General features: G+C 40.3%; 1 protein-coding gene and 1 long non-coding RNA gene across 2 annotated transcripts in view; one reads left to right on the top strand and one right to left on the bottom strand.

Moving 5' to 3' along the window:
• Positions 1-4,387, bottom strand: part of LOC146441748 (uncharacterized) — a 10,780-nt gene extending 6,393 nt beyond the window's left edge. Inside the window, exons 1-2 of the long non-coding RNA XR_014850032.1 lie at positions 4,281-4,387; positions 3,809-3,963 (exon numbers count right to left, since the gene is read on the bottom strand). This is a non-coding gene — a long non-coding RNA (uncharacterized LOC146441748). The remainder of the gene's footprint in view (positions 1-3,808; positions 3,964-4,280) is intronic.
• SLC39A6 (solute carrier family 39 member 6) lies at positions 3,175-22,694 on the top strand. The gene is made up of 10 exons (XM_085052331.1): positions 3,175-3,309; positions 4,620-5,401; positions 6,591-6,771; positions 7,040-7,209; positions 8,436-8,645; positions 10,294-10,363; positions 11,626-12,003; positions 16,698-16,778; positions 19,123-19,313; positions 19,419-22,694. The coding sequence occupies exons 2-10, from the start codon at positions 4,649-4,651 to the stop codon at positions 19,569-19,571; spliced, it is 2,187 nt and encodes a 728-aa protein (XP_084908457.1). The 5' UTR covers positions 3,175-3,309; positions 4,620-4,648; the 3' UTR covers positions 19,572-22,694.

The raw sequence follows: 22,694 nt of genomic DNA, 5'->3' as shown, positions 1-22,694 counted from the left end.
CACCATAGAACACACACATAAACTAAGGACATTGCTACATTAAAATGTATCATTAGGATTTAGAATACAATAACATCAAATATGCAATTGCCAACTTGTTCAGCATAGTACTGAAAAGAAGAACCTATTGGAACAATAGCAAGGAATTCCCGATTCAGGGATTTCTTTACAATTGTGAAATGTTGTTAATAGAATAAAAAGATTACTGGGGATTTTAAAGGAAGATATGGGAGTTTTGTGTGACTTTTCAGCTGTCCACAATTTTTTTAACTTTCAGAGTTTTCATTTCTACTATGAAAAACTTATTATTTTTAATCACTTAGCTGTTCTCAATAAAAAGTCAAAAGGCAAGGAAATAAAAAACTTTCCAAATCTCAAGAAACTTTTAGGGGTAGAAGCTTGGAAGGACCACAGTAGAGGGGTTCTCAGCATCATACTCAGGGCCTCTTCCCTGCCCACTTCCCCATTATCATCTCCATTAAGTGCATAATGTTGAACTCACGCAACACAGCTGTGATAAAGCCTTGCAAAGAGAACTGGATGGACAGACAGCTCCTTGCTGGTTCCAAACTGGTAAGTCTTAAGGCATTTGCACTGGTACACACTCAGCAGAGCAATCAGAAAATTTTTGGGTAACACCAATCCCATCAGTCAAGCACATGGTATTATTTCATACGTTCTTCCACTTCCATCCTATTCTCCCTCATCCATTTTTCACTCTGAAAAGGCTGTAAACTCCCCAAATTCCCTTCTAAATAGGAAAAAAAAAAAAAAATCCCCACAAGGCAGATGTTTTCAATTCCAAACATACCCTTTTTGTAGCAGGGGCCTGGAGCTAAAGGCTACAGTTAAGATGCAGTTCCATGATGGACTAAGATTACAGCAATCAAACTGCTTCCTTGTTTGCTCTCTGCTGACTCTCTAATTAATGCTTCCCATTTGTCCACGGGCTGAGGGATTTTTACACATTCATTAAGCTATCCACAAGGGTGACCACGACCTTTGTTTTATGTAAGCACAGCTACTCCAGAGCCCATGGCTGGATATGTATTCAGACTGAGACACTAAATAACAGAATCAGAAAAAATTATTGAAGTACTTTAATTTTACCATAAGATAAACATACTGAGATCAGTTCAGGTAAAACAGACCTGACCTCAAGTTTTACTGCAAATAAGTGTTTTACGTGAATTGTTTTGACTTTAATGGATTCTTTTTGCCTAGCTGATGTGTGTTAACTACTCAAATAAAATAAAAAAAGATTGAGACCACGGAAGACCAGTTCTGTATAACCTAAGCTCTGACACATAGGTTTGTAAACACACTTGACAAGGTGTGAGGGGAAATTTCAGATTTGACACAACGAAACAGAGACAGTGGATGTATTCAAGAGGCTAGAAAAAGAGGCTGCATCATGTAGCAGCTGTAATTTCAGAAGATATAAAAAATATTCCACGAACAAATGCCTAACATTAGCATTTTAGGCATGAATGTTGTGTCACTGAAATAATAGAAAGGCATGTGGTAAATAGCGTTCATGCAAAATGAATTAGCATTTCACAAACAAACAAAAAAACAAACCCCACCCACTCCTGCATTTATAGCCTCCCTCTTTTCCTCCAGGGGAAAAGAAGAAAAAAAAATGAGTAAGGCTGAATGACGTAGAATTTTTTCAATACTTCGTGACTGCATGGAACAAATCCATAACCTTTTGATGTGTTGCTCTCCATTTCTGGAATTGTTCACAACACATACTTCCCTTCTGTCCTTCAGTCAGCTGAACTCACAAACAAAGAGGTTTAATTTAGTCAGAGAGTGGGAGGTATTAGACGTAAAGAAGAGACATCTGTCACCTCCTGACTGGCGAACAAGGTGGCTCTGTCAGGAGTGCAGGCAGCAGGAGAAAGATGGCTGAGAATGGTTTGGATGTTCTCTTTAAGTCACTGTCATAACATTCAGAAATCATCAGTAAAGGCAGATCTCAGGGCAGGAATCAGCACTCCCTTCACACTCCAGCAAGATGAAAAACCTTGGCAAGTGATCACACAAGAGAGGCCAAATTCCAGAGGCAGCAGGGATGGGTAAGCACAACTGCACCCACTTTACCAGCAATATTAATCATGTGATGGTAGAGAGAGAAACTCTGGAAATGGTGGAGGAATCAAGAGGAAATGTAAGAGAGCCTTCGCCTGGGACTCACAGTGGTGAAGGGCTCATGACTAGTTAGTTACAAGGTGAAGCAAAGCAACATTTGAAAAACGTAGTTTGTTTACTCAGAAGAAAGCAACATGTTTTTCTCAAGTTTCAAGCCCTTCTCCATGGTAATCTCAGTCTTTTCTTACTGTCTCTTTGTCCACTCGTGCACAGAGTGCAGTTTTCCTCTGCCAGACCATTAATTACGATGACAGCTTTGCCCGAACAGCGCTCACCGCTGCCCCGCACCCCGTGAAGAGCCGGCGCCCCTGCCATTGCCCCGCAGCCCTGCCACTGCCCCGCAGCCCTGCCATTGCCCCGCAGCCCTGCCACTGCCCCGCAGCCCTGCCACTGCCCCGCACCCCGCCACTGCCCCGCAGCCCTGCCATTGCCCCGCAGCCCTGCCATTGCCCCGCACCCCGCCACTGCCCCGCAGCCCTGCCATTGCCCCGCACCCCGCCACTGCCCCGCAGCCCTGCCACTGCCCCGCAGCCCTGCCACTGCCCCGCAGCCCTGCCACTGCCCCGCAGCCCTGCCACTGCCCCGCAGCCCTCGCGAACAACCCGCCGGCCCAATTCCAGCCTCCTGCCCACACACGCACTCCTTTTACGGCCGCGAGTCCTCGTACAAAACCCTTCCCAAGCGTCCCAGGAATGCTACCACACCCAGCACCATCATCCAAGCCACCGCTGCCAGCCCCGAATGACTCGTGTTTTCTGGGACGAAAAGACTCTCTCTCATCCCTCTAACTCTTTGGGGAGTATTTTCACGCCTCCCACGGCCATCTCCCGCACAACACTAAATCCAAACTTCAGCGGTTTCTGAGATAAGGACCCTCTCGGGCCACCTCCTGGCTGCTGCTGGCTGTGGCCGGCCCGGCACGCCCCTGCCAGGCGGCGGGGTGCTCGGGGCGGCGGGGAGGCCGCGGCCGCTCAGCCGGGCAGGGCAGGCCCGCCCCTCTCCCCTCTCCCCTCTCCCCTGCGCCGTTGGGCAGCGCGGCGCGGCGCGTGGCGGCCGCCGTACCCGGAAAAGGAAAGGGAAGCGAGGGGCGCGGCGCGGCCGGCGCGGGCGGGCAGCGGCGGTGGTGCGGCTCAGCCCGTCCCGGCGGCGGGAGAGGTAATCTCGGGCTTCTTTTTCTCCTGCTCCCCTTCCCCGTCCCCTTCCCGCGGCGGCCTCTCCCGGCGCGGGGAGTGCCGGGCCCTGGCCCTGCCGCAGCCGCGGCGCTCAGGGCAGCGCGGGCGGCCGGGGCTGCCTCCGCCGTGCGCGTTCGCGGAGGGGCTGTGGGTTCGAGCGGCTCCCGCGGGTCACAGAGCCACAGAGTGGGACAGGGTGGTGGGACCGCGGTGGAGCATGTGGTCCAGCCGCCCTGCTCCGGCAGGGTCATCCCAGAGCACGTGGCACAGGGTTGCGTCCTGACGGTTCTTGAATATCTGTGAGCGAGACTCCACAGCCTCTCTGTGCCTGTGCTCGGTCACCCGCAGAGTAAAGCTCCCCCTCATATTCTGGGGGTACTCCCTGTGCATCAGTTTACACCCATTGCCTCTTGTCCTCTTGCTGGGCAGGACCGAGAGGAGCCTGGATCCATCCTCTTGGCACTCCTCCGTCAGATACTTACGAACAGCGCTGAGGTCCTCTCTCTTTCCAGCGGCGGTGTGTGTTTTTAAGGCTGACTGCAGTATTTTTGGAAACTGAGGTTCTCCGTGTCTCCCTGGAAAAGGGCTGAGGCAGCATAGCCCTGCACGCAGTCTCCATAGCAGTTAATTCGCAGCCCTGTTGGAGTATATGTGGAATGAAACACACAAACGCTCACACTTGTGAGCATCTGGTCCACAGCAATGCTCTGCCTGCCTAGTGAAAGGAGCCGTGCGACACTAATGTTAAAACAAAGACAGAACGTGACAGGATAAAACCCCAAATTTTTGTGGAGTGCTGGTAACACTTGCCCAGCTGGTTTGCCAAAACCTCCGGGAAATCCAGTGATGAAAGGTTGGGAATTTCGATTTTTAAGCAGGAACATACAATTTATACTATTTATTCATTGCTAAGAGAGAAATTACAGGCTCCTTTTAAGCACGGAAAACCCTAACCTAGCATTTAGTTGGTGCACCCTTGAGGGCTCTCATTGTTTAGCCCATATTAGCAGTGACTCAGGCAGAGCTCAACAAAGGTAAGCTCACACCTGGGGAGGTGTTCCTGGCCAGTGACCTCACTGTGGTATTCTGCTTCCTCTGTTGCCTGAGGCAACACATCTGGGAAAAGTGCTGAATGTGTAAGAAATTTAAATGTCTCTTGCTGCATCGATACTTTGAGCAGAGTTTGGTTTTGTTTATTGTGGGTTTTTTTGTTTAGGACAATTATGAATGTGTGTTACAAAGGATGATGTGATTGGTTTTATACAAACTGTTTAAATTTTCTTCTTTTTCCAGATTGTTTTCACTACTGAAGAGGAACTGCAATGGAGAGTACAGTGTCACTTATCTTCCTTGTATCATTTTCTATACTGCTGTGTGAAAGTTATCACCGTGGCGTGGAGACAGCTACTGTTGTGCACACATCAGAGAGAGCTTTTTCAGAAAAGACAGTGGGTGTTAATACTGACTTGGCAGGACTAATACAGAAGTTGCACCTTCAAGAACTTTTTAATCGTTATGGAGAAAACAACTCTCTGTCAATTGATGGGTTTAGAAAACTGCTCCAGAACATAGGTATAGATAAGATGAAAAAGATTAAAATAAGGCATGATCATGATCATGACCACAATCATGATCATCACGACCATGACCATGATCATCACTCTCATCATAACCATGTTTCATTGAGTAAAAGCTCTGAGAAGACTGCTTGTCCAAGCCATGAATCTGATGCCAGCAAAGACCACAGGAACAGCCACGCAAAGGAGCCTCATAAAGCCGAGAACGTGGAGCGCCAGCAGAACTTTGTGCGCAGCAAGAACACGGTTCATGAGATCACGGCATCTGTCATCACTGGTTCCACAGGTGGCCACGTTGAGCTCCAGAACGTGCAGCCTGGAGAAGTCAAGACAGTTGTCCGTGTGGGTCTGGCTGGCCCCAGTGCTGTTAATGTCTCAGGGGGCCGCAATGCCACCTGGCTCGGTGTCAGCAAGGCAAACGAATCTCGGACTTCTCCAAAGGAATTGGAAAGAGGGAGTTACCTCTATTCTAAACTGAAAAAACAAAATACTCAAGAGGTGAGGCTGATTGTGTTGTATTCTCAGGAATCCAGATCCACCGGGAATGTTGTCATGGCTTATTTTTCAGGCGCTTATTGTTTACCTGGGTGCAAGTTTTGTGGTGTAACAATACCCGTAGCCAAACACATGCAAACAACTTTCCTTGGAATTTAACATTTTGAAGGAATATGGTGTCATGTTCACAAGCTCAGAGGAAAATTAAGTATAAACATACACTTGGTTTAATGCATTTATGATTTATATATTTAAATGTTACTAAAACTGAAAAAACATTTACAATTTTAAATTTGCAGTTCTGCCTTAAATCAGGAATCTGTCTTGTTTTCCTATTAATGGGGTGAAAGTGAAAAAATCTAGTTAAGGTACTATGATTCTTATCAAAGCTGTCTCACATTGTGATAGTGTAGAACTGTCCTCCTCTAACACCTTCCCCTTCCCATCTTATGATTGTATGCAGAAAACAACGCTAAAAAAGGTTGTGGAAAAATGTCACGTTTTACTTTGAAACAGTAAAAATTAGCACCGATAAAGAGTATACTTTTGTTGTAGACATTTTTCTTAAACAGTCAGATCCTTTTCCATTAAAGGCTTTAAAAAGCAAGTGGGCTCTTAATGTTTGCAGCCATGCCAGGTAATTCCAAGTGGGTGTTGTGTGGCATGTAATGATAGGTGCTAAATTCACAAGTTGTTGCTGTGCTCTGCACTGTGGAAGGAAAAGTACTGCTGTTCTTTAAACCCACTGAGACTGTGTGTTGGTTGTACAGTGGGGAGCTAATTACTGGAGGAAGTGTATGTACAACATGCTCTGTACTAGACTTTCTGCAGTAGTCACTGCTACAAAAAGGTATTTGACTGTGTCAGTGCTTCCTTAGGTGGCCTTTAAAACTGACTGAAAAGTGTTAGGCGTTTTCTATTTATACATCAAAGCATCTGACCCATTTGTGCTGAGAGTGAGTAATAATTACATGTCATCTATCATGACTCCCAAACAAGCTTTCTGTTACAAGGTTGGGATAAAGGTACATTTTCTACAAAATGGGTTTATTGCCAGTTTTGGGGTTGTGTTCATATAACTGTTTTCATGTAGTGCTACTGCATTCCAATTAAGATAGGATGTGCAGTCTTTTGAAAATATATCATGGTATTTTAGTTCTGTTTAGACTTTAACACATGCCTCTTTCCACAGTGCTCCAATGCATCCAAACTGATGCAGTCACATGGAATAGGCACTCAAGTACTATTGACTGCTACAGAATTCAGTTATCTCTGTCCAGCTCTTATTAATCAGATCGATGGCAAATACTGCATAGTCCATGCTACTAGTGAAAAAGCTGAAACTCCTCCAAAAAGTTACTCTCTGCAAATAGGTAGGCTGTTTTGTTTTTTTTTTAACATTGAAGCTTAATGGAAAAACGTTTATATTGGTTATAAATTCAAGAAACCTATTTCATGAGTGAAAGAAGTGTCATTTTCTTTTGGCACTTTACCAAGACTAGAGAGAAATCTTTGTGGCATACCTTTTGTTAACATCTGATTAATTGAATGATCAGGTGTGTTTGATAACAGAAATGTTAAGCAAACAAAATCATCTGCAGCTGTTACTTATTGTTGTTACTATTTTTTTTTTTTTACCAGCATGGATTGGTGGCTTTATATCCATCTCTGTCATCAGCTTTCTTTCCTTATTGGGTGTTATATTGGTACCACTGATGAATCGAGTATTTTTCAAATTTCTTTTGAGTTTTCTTGTGGCATTGGCTGTGGGGACCTTGAGTGGAGATGCCTTCTTACACCTCCTTCCACATGTAAGTATTAATTACCGTTTCATTTGTTATCTCAAAGCAGAGAACTTGACAGCTGTATGTATTAGTGATAAGTTCAATTCCTATTAGTTAATACCCATTTGGTGAGTAATTTCTCCACCCTGTTACGCAGGTTGTTTGATGGAAAGGTTTTCCATTTGGAACATCTGTATTATTCGTTTCACAGTCCTTAAAAATGCAAGAACTTCATAGCATTATCCCTCTCTGTATTTCCTGTTCTTAGTCATGTACACTGCCAAGTCACTTATTGTTCCTGGTATGCTAGGATTTTGCATCAATTTTCTTAGTTGTTTATTGCAATGCTGCCTCTTCATTCTAATTTTCCAGTTTAATGGACTTTACAGGTGGTGCAGATTGCTCACTGAACGCTTTGAATGCGGAATGGACAATCAACTATTCTTTGTTATGTTGATGGCTTAACCATTGTGGTTTTTTTTACCAGAATCCAGCGTTTCTGAAGTCCTGGGGAAAATACTACTTGATAGATTTTGGAATTGCTGTTATGTAATAGGGACAATGAAATGGCAATAGGATTTCTGAATTTCTGCCTTTCTTGAAGTTCTTATACAGCCATTCTTCCCCTCCCAAAAGTCATTTGTTCCAGCTTTGAAATAAGATACATAAAAGTGACTGCAGATTCTGTGGTGGTTTCTGTTTCCTTTCAGTTAATGTTGCATTTGCTGTGTAAGGTTATGTAAATCAAAACACGTGGGGATGAGATGTGCAAAAGGTTCTTTTGTTCCTGAACAGTGTCCAGTAAGGAGGGGAAGAATGTCAGACTCTCTCTTTAAAGAAGGAAATTACAGTCAGGTTCCTTGTAGAAAAAGTTGTTTTATGTCTACGAGTTTTCTTAGATGGAAAACTTGCTGGTGTGCTGGCTGTGACCACTGCTTAAAAGGTGGTTTCCTTGATAGTGTCAGGAGTTTGGGGGGGGGTAGCTGTACACCTTGGATTAAGCAGTGTCCATGGAGCTTTGGTGTGTGGGTCAGGCCTATTCTCACTCCTTGCAGTGTTTTGTCCTATCAACACATTTCCAATCAATGGATTTCTTTATAATTGTTTGATTCTGTAAGCAGAGCATTTGTTGTGTGAAAATTGTCAGGTCTGGACTCCAGACATGAGGAAAATTACATGAAGAATACTTTCTATGTTTCTTATGTTACAGTTCTTTTGAATATAATGCTTTCCCCTTTTTGTTCTCCCCTTAGTCTCATGGAAACCATCACCATCACCACGAAAAGCCTCTGCTTGATCAAAAAGGCTCTATGTACAAACATCTTGTTTTTCAAAGTACAGAGGAGAGTGCTTACCTGGATTCTACATGGAAAGGACTTACTGCACTTGGAGGCTTGTACTTCATGTTTCTAGTGGAGCATTTGATCACTTTAATAAAGCAATTTAAAGACAAGAAGAAAAAGGTAGGGAGACTATTACTTTGAAGCTATATTGTATTGCATGCTCATTTCTGAAAACACTTATTAAAAAGCCTATCGTATATCTTTCAATTTAATAGCAATGGCTGACTGGATTAGTGTTAGAATTTCATTTCTATTGGGAACACATACACTTCTAAAATATGTGATAAACTTTTTGTGTGGTACTTTTATTAAGGGCTCTTAACTATTTCCATAACCAGACAATGTAGTACAGGCTTTGACATCGCAGTGAATTGTTTCATAAGCAAATGTCCAGTTGCATCTTTAGTTTTAACAGAGTGATTTAAGAACGCGCTTCATTATTGACTTCCTTCTGACATCTTGAGACAATTGTGACCATCTGAACTGGTTTATTATTATTTTAATTCTAATTCTGGATGCAATAAGATTGCCTTGTGCAGTTATTGTACTGCTGTTGAGGAGGGCACTTGCACAGACCTATAAGGGTTGGCAGTAAGTACTTACGTAAATAAGCATCCAAGTATGCTGTAGAAAATGACTTCATGGAATAGCATTCCATGTGGATATGCAGAGTCTGTCAAGCCCCTTTTCCCTTCTGTCCCCCAAAAAGAGCAATGCATCTCTCAGATTGGTATGCTTTTATTTATGTGTAAGTTAAATAACAATTTTGACAGGTCATAAGTGCTGGTCACTTGCCAGTTTCTGGCAACAATTCTTTAAAGACCGCTGTAGCCAGGAATAAAGAATGATATCAAAGTTGACTCAGTAAGAAAGATAAGGCAGAAACTGGTAATATAATAGAATCATAGAGTGGTTTGAGTTGAGTATTTTAAAGGTCATCTGGTTCCAACCAACCCTAAGATTTGCTTGAAAAAAGTTAGTAAATACTAATTATTTAGTTTAAAAATAGCTAATTGCTAGGCTACCTCAAAGACTGATAACCTCTGTTTAGTTTCTTTGTTAAATTGGTCATTAAGGCAGTAGTCGCAGAGCAGATGCCATGTAAGCTCTTTGATCGTGGGACATTGTGTTGGTGTGGTTTATACTGAAGCTAAACTGACTGTGAGCTTTCCCTATTTCTAGTTAAATTTGTTTGACAGGAAGGAACATGAAGAGTTTCAAGCAAAGCAAGAATTTTGTCTCCTCACAGCCACAAGGAATGGATTTCCTGTTAGACTAATTATGCCCTCCTAGATACTGAGTCACTGATCATAAATTATTGTGAAACAGACTTTAGTGAGTAAGGAATAGAGATTTTACTTGGTTTTCCTTCTGTACATTATAAAAAAACATTATATTGACATTATGATAGAAAAGAATTAGTGGAATTACTTACTCGGCATTTGATGTGTTTCGTTTCTCAGATGGAAACCCTCTGAAAAATTCTTGTGAAAATGTAGGGCATTTATGTGTATGGGTTTGTTTGTTTGTTTGTGGTGATCTGTTTTCTGGTTTTTCTTTTTTCCCCCTTAATGGAGGCTGAGGAACCTTTGTCATCTTACTTTACTTAGCTCAGTTCCCAATATTCCTCTTGTCCACTCTTTGTATGGCTTCCATGTTGTCCTCTTTCTGTGCAGGCTGCATAAATGTTGTGAATATAATGTTGCTCATGTATATCCTGAAAAATAAGTAAAACATTCATAACTGCAGTATTTTCTTTTGGAATAAGAAAAAAAATGAAGATGATGGAGAGAGTAAGAAGTTTTCAGCGAATGAAGAAAAATTGGATACAGATGATCGTAAGTCTCATTAATATCACACAGTTGTTATTTTGTGGCAGCACTGTTTAAAAAACACCTGATTGATGGCAGCTCATAGATCTGCTGCTTACTGTAGGTTGGATCACTGCCTATTTGAACTGTTTTCAAAACAAAACCTGTCTGTGGGCTTATATATAGAGGACTAGGTCTATTTGCTGCTTTCCTTTAAAAAGGATCAAGATACTAGAAGTAGTGAATTCACAGTTTTGGAACCTTAGGCCTTTTAATTCTGGATTTAGTAGCGGAAGTTGAAGTCATTCTGTGAAGGTTGCAATACAGCTGTACCTACTGACTTCTACACTTCTCTTTAGACTGCTAGATGTTATATGCATGGCTGATTATTTAGATTTCTGGGTATCTTATATCTGGATTTTTTTAGTTTGATTGATTATTTATTTACAAGGGTAATAATGTAAAATTCTTGTCAATACTTGTAGTAACGTTCAGAGTGCAAATGATCATGCCTTAAGCCAAAACACACCTGACTAGTTACTTGTTAGCTCTTGTTGCTAAAAGATGCTCAGCTTTTCAGAGTAATTTTATAACTAATGAAAGACTTGTGTGTAATGTAGAAAAAAAGGAATTGTATTTATTTATTTAATTGCAGGGGAAGAATTTGTCAAGTTTCAGAAATTAGTTACAATAACTAACTGTGGTGTGCCAGCAGTGGTTATATGAGGGTATTTCATGGTCTGTGTTGATGACTTTATTTTTCAGTGTTTATTTTCCTGGGGTTAAACTAAAGTGTCTGTATTTATTTTGAAATACAGGAGTTTTCAGAATGATCTAGAACATAATCTTCTGTATCCTTATTCTTCAGCCCTGAGATGAGTAAAGGCCACATGCTTCTCAGATACTTGTTTTTTCTGAAGCAATTGGACTAACAGCCTTCATGCTGTGAAACTGGGACTTGGAGCCTCTTGTTGTGTTTAAATTGCAGTGGGTCTCAGATTAAAAGGTTTCTTGCCTTTTAGGGAGCATTTGTGGCCATAATGTAAGGGCTGCTTTAGCAGTAGGAGACAGAAACTAAGTTTCCCTTATTTTGAACTATTGGGAATTATCTCTGAAATCTAAATAAGTTGTGGAAATGCTTCAAAAAATCTTCTGGTGCAAGAAGTTGGATTATCAGTCTCAGCTTCTAAACTTCTTTACTGCTTCACGTATTCAAACTGTTTATTGTATCTTTGCTTCCTAGGTGATTTTAAAAATGTGTAACATTATACTCTGGGTTTTTGTAACAGGACCTGAGGGCTATCTGGGGACAGACTCTCAAGATCCATCATCCTTCATTTCTCAGCAGCCAACTGTACAAGAGGAAGAAGAAGTGATGATAGCTCATTCTCATCGAGAGGAGATTGACAATGAATATGTGTCCAGGGGCTGTAGAAACAAATGCCATTCTCACTTGCATGATACTCTAGGACAAACAGATCACCTTAGTCACCATCACCATGACTACCATCATATTCTGCATCACCATCATCATCAGAACCATCATCCCCACAGTCACAGTCAGCGCTACTCACGCGAAGAACTGAAGGATGCGGGAATAGCAACTCTGGCATGGATGGTGATCATGGGAGATGGATTACACAACTTTAGTGATGGACTAGCAATTGGTAAGTGCTGACTTGGATGCTGCAGCTTTCTTGGATGTGAAGACAGTGAAGTCTTCTTGCTGTCACTTATCTCTGTAAGAAATGTAACTAATTAGCAGAGGATCTTTGAAGCCTAAACTTTTATCTGATAGCATCATCTGAATATGATAAAACTCCAGTTTAACAACCTGGAGGTCAGTGATAAATGAAACAGAAATTATGTGCTTACAGCTGTGTTTCTTTAGGAAACCTATAAGCTTTGCTTCATTTTCTACTTTAACTCTTCTAGAAGCTAGTGGTTTTCAAAACTAAAACTAGGTTTATAAAAAACATTTAAGATTGACTTTGTATTTCGGTGCCTGCAAGTGCTCAGCAATTTTTTAAGTTTTAATTATTTTTTATGAGAAGCTTGTGTTTTTTGTCACATACAAAATAACTATGATTTTTTCACTTCAGTCAGGCCACCGGTGGTATCATTGGCTTCTTTACATCTTTTTCATCTTCACTTGTTACGCAGCAAGGTCAGGTTTAATACTTGGCATATCTGCTTGCCTGTACTGGGCCCTGGTTACACATCATGTGTAAGTTCCTCCAGAGCACGGGTGGCTAGGGAGATGGGGCCCTGGTTTCAGTCTGGTCTAACCTGAAATTTTTATTTTCTGAAACAAAAAATGGGGCATACTATAGTCAAAACTTTGTTCCTAAAGTTGAGCATAATAGCCCATTAAAAAAAAATTGAACAGGTATAAACAGTTAATTTACTTGCAAACGAAACATCTTTTTGTTCCTGTGTAGTTCATGCCCCTATTTTTCCCTTAATGTGTTGTAGTTGCTCAGTCTTCTTTGATAATGCTTCAGTAAAAATATTTCTTTATCACAAAAATAGTAGATCGAATATTTTGTTTTGGACTTCTGTGTGGGAGGTCAGGTTTGGGAGCTCTCATGTTTTTCTTAGAAGGAGAGGTAGACTACAGGTATTCTGAATTTAAAAGGCTAAAGTAAGTTACAGAAAGTGAAGTCAAATCAATAATCTACAGTACTTACGCTAATCTTTCCTGATCTTGACTATTGTATTTAAGACTAATCTTTACAGGTATTGCATTCATTTCCAGGTTGTTTAGCATACTGGAGGCAGTTCAGCAGTATCAGTCTTTCTGTGAATTTTATTGTAGGAAAAAGCTCATTCTTGTTTGAAGAGGAAACCCAATAATAACTATTTTTTTACAGCAATATTTGCAGTTGTTAAGATTCAGTCAATTCAAAGTATAATGTGAAAAGAGACTTTCTGATTTAATCTCATTTTTGATGAAAGTTGAAGCATGAAATGTAAATTTTTGAGCAGATCAGTAGTGAAAATGTGGTAGAAGGAAGATTTGCATAGAAATGACACACAGAATCAATTACCTCTTGGCATTAGGGAGATTTGGGAAGGAGCTATGACTTTATAGTTATGAAGGGAAAAGTATGAGAAAGGTTAATAAAGGCTTATTGAACAAGTGAGAGCGATAGCTTTCAGAAGTCCTGCTGTGTAGCTTGTTCAGGCTAATGGAAATATGGGTTTCTTTCAGTTCTGCATGTGCTTTAGAGTATTATGGGAAAACATCAATTTGATGGTGTTGTGAAAATGCCAATGCTACTTGGGTAGTAGTTCATCTGTATTTTAAAGAAGATGTGAACACTTCTATAAGGATAGCTTTAGCCAGCATAACCCTTCATTTAAGTTCATTCACTTCATGTGATTTGTTATTCATAAGTTCCATCAGTTACTTTTTTCCTTAAATCTGTTGTGCTAATTATGTAGGAACACGATTTAAAAGTGCTTATTTTTTTATTAAAGAGTGGAACAGTTGCATCTGACTCATTTGTACAAAAATTTCATCTGTGATTTGAACTTTTATGTGTAATTACAACTAAATAAGTAAAATGCAGAACACTATTTTTACACTAGTCTTGCATGCATTTTTTTCTCTTTAGCTTTTGAGAGCAGTGATGTCTTAAAAGTATATTTTAAGATACCAGTGATGCTATTAAATCAACAACTTGAGAGGGTAGAATGCCAGATATATTAATTTCATCTTCAGTTTGTTAACATTTCAGGACTTCTTTTTAGCAGTAAAAAGATAGAAATAGATATTCTTGTGAAGTTCAAAGAGGAAAAGTAAGAAGCAATCAAAGTACAAGCTAAAATAGCAAGCAGTCTCATCCTGGGATGCACCTGAGAATTTCCAGCTTTTTCTGAGCACTTGCTTCTGTGGTTTGGTGGCTCGCTCTTTCTGGAATGGAGCTGGGATCTGGTTTTGTTGACAAAGGCTGTGCTGGTGCTTTTCCTCTTGTTATGTCTACTGCTTATTTCCCTTCCTCATCTTTCAACAGACCCAAATTTTCCCTGAACTCTCTTTCTCAGCTAACATTCTTGTAGAACTGTTTCTTGTTTTCCTTGGTGTCTTGTTAGTTTTAGCTCTAGCTGGGCTTTGGTCTTCCTCCCTTTTGTTCCACTGCTTTTAACTTCCTTGTTGCCAGTCTTTGTTCCTATTTCTTGTGTGCTTCCTTTTTGAATCTTAATTTATTAGGACACACTGCTTAGCTGGGCATGTCTTCTGTCAGTGTTCCCACACAAACAAGCTTGTTCATTTGTGCATCTCTGTGCTTTACAAACTGGCCACCTTTTCTGGGCATATTTTCCCTTTTGACTGATTCCCAGGGTATGCTACACTGCAGTTCCTTAAATAAGTCAAAGTCTGTTTTGTTAAAGCCTAGAGTCCTAATTTTGCTTCTTTGTCTTCCAGCCTCCTCCTGTGTCCTGAACTCAGTTACCTCATGCCCATAGATGTCATTTTTTTGCTGTATTTGCCATCAGTTTTTTCTTGTTTTCGTGCAGCAGATCAATTACAGTGCTAATCCTGGCTGGCTTTTCTGTCATTTATAGTGAGGAAGCAATTGCCAGTATAATTAATGAACATCCTGGTTTGTGTGCCCAGTGCTGTTACCTCCACAGCTGAAAACTCTTGTGTGAATGGTGATGTCCTGTGTACATAGGTAGGCTTATCCACCCCCTTTTCTTGGTTAGTGATTTGTGACCTTATTCCTGGCGATACTCTGATCCTGACCAAGAGACTGAATAGGCACATGGAACTGCTATTTATACATACTTCTATAGTGGAACTCTCTGTGGTCAAGAAACCCCTTTATGTAGGTAGGCAAAAAAATCCCCCAAGTCAATTGTATTCTCTCTCTGTAGGCAGGTGGTATCTATCCATGACAGGCCAGACAAGCTTCGGTGGTGTCTCCACAGTATCATTCAGTCAGGCTCTGGGCAATCCATGGACTTTCCTGTGCAATAGGTCAGCAGGTCTGTCTGTGTCCTGCACAGGTGGGAATCTCCTATCAGTAAAAAAAAAAAAAATCTTACCTTTGTTTTTGTTCTGCTGCCAAGGCAGGACTCATTTATCCTCTCAGTGCTGCCAGGGTCACGACCATGTTCTTCAGCTGCAAGTGGAGACAAGATTCTTCCTGTTGCCAGACTTCCCTGTTTTCAAATGTTACCCATCTGGGAGTTCATGTTTGCTGTTCCAGTGCTGCTTTGGTCCTGCCTTCCTGTTTAATCTGATGAGCTTGAACTCTTGCCTCTGTAGAACCTCTTCTAAAGATCTTCTCGGTTCTCTTTGTTATCTCTCACCCAAAGATGCCTGCTCATCACTTCCTGCATCCTCTTTCTGGATGCCTCAGCATGCATCCCAGAGGTAAAGTTGCTGCTGTTGTCACTTCAGGGAGGAGCATCAGTCATTTCTGGAACATTAAGACCTGGATAGCCATGTCTCCCTTAAGAGTTAGGTCAGCATGTAGAGTTTCTCCAGTGAAGAGAAGGGATTCTCTCTAGTGGAGTCGTTTTCCATTGTAGTGCCTCCTCTGGAAACTGAACTCCTGGGTCCCTTGTGTGCCAGCTGCTGTGACATGGCCTCATGCCTCTTTGCCTGCTCATTGGCAGCACCTTGTTTGCTGGCAGGCCCCTGGGAGCAGCTGAAGAGGAAGCTGGATGTAGCTCTGCACCCTTGGAGAGGCTCTCCATGCAGCTGGGGACCTGACGTGCTGGGTGTGAGCTGTGGTTCAGCTCTGCAGCCCTGCAGTGTGCTGTGTCCTCCTGACCTGCTGCCAAACAAGAAAAATGGTAAAGCAACAGGAGGAGCAGAGAAGACAAGAAAGATGAAGACTGTTGGACTAGTTTAAGGGCGTTTTGTGGTTTGGGGTTTTTTTCCTCCACTTAAAGCATGATAGTTACTTAAAAGCAAGCTGCCTAGAGTTCACTGTTGATTTCATAGCCTCTCTTACTATTGATTTTAGTTTCCTTTGTAGAAATGTCTGACTCTCAGATGCAGTTGAACTGCTTTTTTTCCCTTTGTAGCTTAAAAAACCCCAGTATTTTCTGATGGTATTTCCATTTATTGCATTTTTTGGGAACGGTTATGTTGGAATGTATTTGGCTTAGTTCAGAAATAAGATAATGAAATGTGGTTTACTTTAACAGGAAGATTCTGAAGAAGAATTTTGAAACCTAAGAATTGTAAACAACAGTTAAAATTTAAATGCTTCTACAGAGAAAAATTTGAGTGAAATATATGTCCTAATATGACACAAGCACGTGCAACAATGCTTCTGCACTTGATGTCTGAATATGTAGTAATGTTTTGTTTGCTTTTCTTTCTCCTGTCTCTTAATAGGAGCAGCCTTTACTGAAGGGTTATCTAGTGGTTTAAGCACTTCTGTGGCTGTATTTTGTCATGAATTACCTCATGAGCTAGGTAAGACCCCAGCATTTCCATATGCTGCATGTGTATGTACTTACAGGTGCATGTGGGAGAATAAAATTAGATCAGAAAACTTAATCTGTGTCAGGTTGTCTGTTCAAAGATACTTCTGATGTACTTAAAGACTGTTTAACCATTTCTTAATTTAATTAATCAATTAAAAATCTAATTTATTTAAAACTGTCTCTTGCACTTACAGCTTTTTCTGTCAAGATTAGTTGTAGTTTTTAATTCTCCTTGTATATAACATAAGTTGTGAATTGCAGGAGAATACGTGACAGAATTTGCTTTTCTCACATCTCTCCTTAATTTTATTCTTGTGCTTGTGTTGCTAAAAGGAAGGTCACGATTAGTCAAAGTACTTTCCGCATAACATTTGCTGCTTTTTCATTAAGTCTTGCAAAGAACTGCTGTAGCTCTAAATTAAACTTGAAACTACGTAGAAATCTTTCTGGAAACAGTTTGTCTTTCAAGCTCAAGCGATTCAAATTCGTGTTCAGTCCCATGAGAGATTATTGTCGTGTCTTAAAATATGAGTTCGGTATTTGGCCCTTTTGAAGGGCAACTGGTGAGAACAGGATGGATGTGCTTAGCTGAACTCGAGACGAAGCTGATCTTTCCAGTTGTCAACTCATTTTGGATGTGCAACTGGTGTTTATTTCTTAGCTGTCATGGTCACAGTCATACGTGGTTTATAGAATGAAGAAAGAACAGTTTGCTTTCACTTTTTTTAAGGTTTAATTCCCCAGAGGACAGAACATTCAATTTCATTTAATGGAGCTTGTAAACCAGTATGTGTAAACATTGAACTCCCTCTATATAAACAGTTTGATATATTTGTACATGTTATACAGAAATGCATTATTGTGGAGAAAACATACCTGATTTTATGGGTCAGGAGGAATTGAGTCTTGTGCATATTAATAATGGAACTTGTATTAATTGTATTAAGTACTAAATGTTAGTTCAGATGTGCAAAGTAAATTTATGTTATGAATCTGATAATTTTATATTCAACCTTTCTCTTGGTTTTGGAAATAAGAAAAATCTTTTACAATTTAAATCATATGTCTTTAATCAGAACAGAAGACTTGATAGGAAAGACCTTAACAGAGGACATGAAGTGGCATAGGAATATTGAAACAAATGGGACTAGCTGGGGTTGGCTGGGATTTAAACTGTATCACTGTTGTTAATGCTAAACAATGTGTGTAATCTTAATTGCAACAGTTCGTAGGAAAAGCTGTTGTAATATATAAGTGAACTCAGCTTTGAAGATAGCTTTTGTTGACTTTGTCTGGAGATAACTTATAAGGAATCCATTTTATTTTCAAATAATAAGCTTTTATTACTCTGGTTAAAAAAAATGTTCTGAATTACAGAAAAGCTGTTTCTGTCTGGTGGTCTATCATTCCTTCAAGTGAAAATAAGACAGTAAGGATCATTTACAGAAATTAATAAAGAAACTATTAGAAATTTATCAAACAGACTTAAAGTACAAAGAGTAGTTAGAGGTTAATAAATTGAATATGCGATTGAATGGGAATATTTTATTTTGGGAACACTCGTGCATATCAGGTACTTCAGCATTTTACCGTGGTGGTTTAAATGCAAACTGCATGAGGATATAAAGCTATTAGAGAGCATCCAAAGGAGGGTAATGAAGATGGTGAAGGGTCTGGAGGCGAAGCCATATGAGGAGAGGCTGAGGTCACTTGGTCTGTTCAGCCTGGAGGAGACCTCATTGCAGTTACAACTTCTTTGTGAGGGGAGGAGGAGGGGCAGGCACTGATCTCTTCTGTCCTGTGACAGGACCCGAGGGAATGGCCTGAAGTTGTGTCAGGGGAGGTTTAGGTTGGATATAAAGAAAAGATTCTTCACCCAGAGGGTGTTTGGATGCTGGAACAACTCCCCAGGGAAGTGGTCACAGCACCAAGCCTGAGAGTTCAACGAGTGTTTGGACAATGCTCTTGGGCACTTGGTGTGACTCTTGGGGCTGTCCTGTGCAGGGCCAGGAGTTGGACTTGGTGATCCTTGTAGGTCCCTCGCAAGCCAGGATGTTCTGTGATTCAGCAAAAGACTGCTTCTTTAAAAAATGATAAGAGTTTAAGGTTATAAACTTACAGTATTTGCTGCTGTGTTGTTGTTCACGTACACCCTTCAATTTTCTGTCCCTCAGTGATTTCTGATTTTATGAAGGAAAAAAATTAAGGCAAATGACAGCATTAAAATAGCTTAGTAATCCTGTAAGTAAGAGAACTGTAAGAAAACACTGCAATACTTACCTGAGAATGACAACTTTTTCTTGGTTTTTTTTTTTTTTTTTTCCCTTTTGTAGGAGATTTTGCTGTACTTCTAAAAGCTGGTATGACTGTCAAGCAAGCTGTGCTTTATAATGCTCTGTCAGCTATGCTGGCCTATCTTGGAATGGCGACTGGGATCCTTATTGGTCATTACGCAGACAATGTTTCAATGTGGATATTTGCACTTACTGCTGGCTTGTTCATGTATGTGGCTCTTGTGGATATGGTAAGTGACTGGATGTATTTGAATTTTGTATAACACTGCTTGAGAATTAATGCTTTGAAGCAACTGTTTCTTTTGAAGGCATTTAACAATTCCTTGTTTGTTTAGGTACCTGAAATGCTCCACAATGATGCCAGTGACCATGGATGCAGCCGGTGGGGATACTTCCTGTTACAGAATGCTGGGATTCTCCTGGGTTTTGGGATAATGCTGCTTATCTCAGTATTTGAACATAAGATTGTATTCAGCATAAACCTGTAATCCTGGTTGCCAGGAAGACAGCTTGGTGTTAAATTATAAGCGGTAGGGTTTTTTTCTATGGATTTCCTTATTGAAAAGGTACATTTGATATAGACTAGATATTTTTATTGGTGTGCTTTGTTGTTGTGTACTTCCCTCCCTTCTTGCCTGATAGAAAGGAACACTGTAAAATTTGGGGTTTGTTGGGGTTTTTTTGTTTGTTTTTGTGGTTTTTTTACTTGGGATTTAGCATTGCTTATGGTACTGTGGAAAGTGGTACTTAGTAAAACATGGCAAAAGTGCCAAATCTATATTGTATTGTCTGTATTGTCTGGGGGGTTAGGTTTTTTTTTTACTAAATTTATTTACTGTATATAATTATATGTAATGTTTTTTACTTCAGTGGTTTTGTTGGTTTAAAGTGGTAAAACAACAGTGGTTTTTATTTTAGCACAATTAAAATCAGTGGATACAAAGCACAGTGAGCAAAGTAAAACAAGAGCAAGACATGTAATGGGTAGTGTACTTACTGGGAGAAACTCATCTCTTCTGCAACCACCTGGTTTATATGGAAAGGCAGAAGAGTCCACTCCATCCTTTGTAGTGGTGCTGGTTCTCTCAGTACGTTGTGGATTCCTGTGTCTTATTCCAGTTGGTTTATTCTAAGTGTTTACATAAAATGTTTTACTTGTTTCATCCCTTCTGATATGAGTTGCTCTTCACCGATTTCTCAAATCAGCAACAAAAGTCCAGCTCTTAAATTGCAAAAGCTTTAAGATATGTGAATTCCATCAAAAAGGCTTTAAAAGCAGTGCTGTATCCCACTTACACTGCCTGAAGTGACAAAAGTGTATTAAAGCCTGTTTAATATCAAGGGGAGGAGTGCTACAGGCTGAGATAAACAGTAATTTCCTACAACAGCTTCCTGAAGTGTTGATTTACTTTGAGAAAATGGAATGAGTGGGAGAGCTGCCTACTTCTAGTTCAGTGTGATTGCACACAAACCTGTGCTATATTCTTTGCAGGAACTAAAGCTGAGAAATCCAAAATAGCAAAATTTCTTTGGTAGCATACCTAGGAAAGCAGTGTGTTAAGGATAATAAGTGCATATTTAAGTATGTAGTTTGAGCCTACAGTCTTAATGTGTTTAACCACCCTGAATGCAACTGAAGGAAGAAGGTTGAAAAAACCAACAGCAAAACAAATAAATTCTGCATTTGCAGGGAAGGTGAACATATAGAAGTTGTTTAATGATGAATAAATAACAGAATTATATTGTCTTACTACCTAGCTTTAAAAATCCCATAAATAAAACAATTAGAACCTATTTCTGATCCACTGCTTCAAATAATTAGCTGAATAAAAAGCTTGAACAACAATGTTTGATAATACCATGTATGGCAGGTTAAAACAATTTGTTGGTCTGTCATAGAATGGAAGCCAAGAACTATTCTATCACCTCAGAAATCAATGTTTTCAATTAATTGAGAGGTTTGAGGGGTTTTTAGGAGTTGAGAAATGGGTACCACAGGAGTCTTTGCAGCCAGTGGAATATTAGCTTCTCCTCATTCAGCCTTTCCTTAGGTTAGCAACATTGAGATTTACTCTCCTGCTCAGTGAGGAAATCTTGTTACGTACCTCCTTTGAAGCCAGGGGCTGAGAAAGGTGTACTTCCTTCAGCTCTCCTAATGCATCCCTGTGTCCTAGTAGGCTTTGTAGGGCTTGGGGCACAGTGTTTACCTGTGGTGTGGGAAAACACCATAAATGCAGTGCACTTCAGCCTACGGGGCTTCCACCTTCTGCACCTCACTCTTGGCTGCTACAGAAATTGAGCATCTCTGTATCCTGCAGGATTTCAGACTTGGATAAGCTCAGTTTGCTTTGAATTTTTCACTACTGGTTTCTGTTAGCCTACAGCCATAATAGCTGCCAGTTCAGCTGGACTTCCTTTGTCTGCTTGCTGGATAGCCTTATGTTGCTCAAGAGATTTTAAGGTCAGTGACTAAATGATAGAGAGAAATCTACAAATTTCAGTGTTTCCGGTGGGTTCTTGGCTGGCTTTCGATGTACTTGACTGACATTAAAATATCCACATATCAAAACACATTGCTAGTTTAATAGTATGAAAAATGAATTGTCTTTAGAGCATGTGAACAGAAATGTCTGTATCCTGTACACAAGCATATTCTACCCATTCAGTGCTCTTTAATCATTGCTGGAGAAACATCCAAGACAGACAGCTGTCCAAACTAATAATTGAGAAGACTGTAGACTGAAATTTGCTGTAGTTTTGTATCAGCAGCATGACAAAAGATTGGTTGTTTGTTTTGAGTTTGTTTTGTTGTTGTTTATCAGCCTTATCAAGTAGAATCTGCATCTGTTGCAATGTACTCGTGTTGGAAATACTCATGGTTCAGCAAACTGGTGGGGCAGAGCCTCAACGTAGCCCTTTATTTTTATGCATATGTTTTTCTACAGCAGTTTTTAATGTGCCTGGCTATTCTGGCTAATAAATGGAAGTGTCTGTTTTGTGTATCTGTCTGTAGTTTAATTAGGGTACCGACCTTAATTTTAGCACTGTTTAGTGCCTGTGCTAGATGCAGGTAAACAGAGTAGGCAAACAATGCTGGAATCAGTTTTGGGTTTTTTTTTTGTTTGGATTTTTTTTTGTAACATGTTCTAATGGTTTTGGTTGGTGTTTGTACAGAAAAGCTTCATGTGTAGTTACTCTGTGCAGCAGGAGTTGGAGGGAGGGTGTGGAGATTCTCAAATTCTCACCTGCTTGGCGTGTGGGGCTCAAGTGCTGGTATGGTTTCTCTGCATCCTTTGTGTCTAAATGTGATGATGCCCTGTGTGTTGTGGGAATGCAGCTCATTTATTATGTTTATATAAAACACAGCCCAGGCTAAAACAGAGATCAAAGGCTGAAATGGAATTCACAGAGGTCTAGCTGCCTGAACTGATACACCAGTGCAATTAAAATCTCCGCACTCCTGTTTTCTACAAGCAAAACGATATTTTACCGAAAGTTGGTTTTTTTTTTGTTTTTTTTTTTTTTAATTTGAAGTACCCCTTTGGTGTATATAACTACTGTTAGTTGTTACTATATTGCTGTGTGCTAGAGAAAATAAACCACTGAACCAA

Source organism: Lichenostomus cassidix, chromosome 2 (genome assembly GCF_008360975.1).
Source record: "Lichenostomus cassidix isolate B80296 chromosome 2, HeHo_3.0, whole genome shotgun sequence".
Classification (NCBI taxonomy): Eukaryota; Metazoa; Chordata; class Aves; order Passeriformes; family Meliphagidae; genus Lichenostomus; species Lichenostomus cassidix.
This window is presented reverse-complemented; position numbering and strand designations above follow the sequence as displayed.

Excerpts from the sequence above, each read along its gene's own strand:
- SLC39A6 (XM_085052331.1), top strand. The coding sequence starts at position 4,649 with ATGGAGAGTACAGTGTCACTTATCTTCCTTGTATCATTTTCTATACTG. Across the intron at positions 8,646-10,293 it reads TTAAAGACAAGAAGAAAAAG|AAAAAAAATGAAGATGATGG; the intron begins GTAGGGAGACTA and ends TTTTGGAATAAG. Across the intron at positions 19,314-19,418 it reads ATGTGGCTCTTGTGGATATG|GTACCTGAAATGCTCCACAA; the intron begins GTAAGTGACTGG and ends TTGTTTGTTTAG.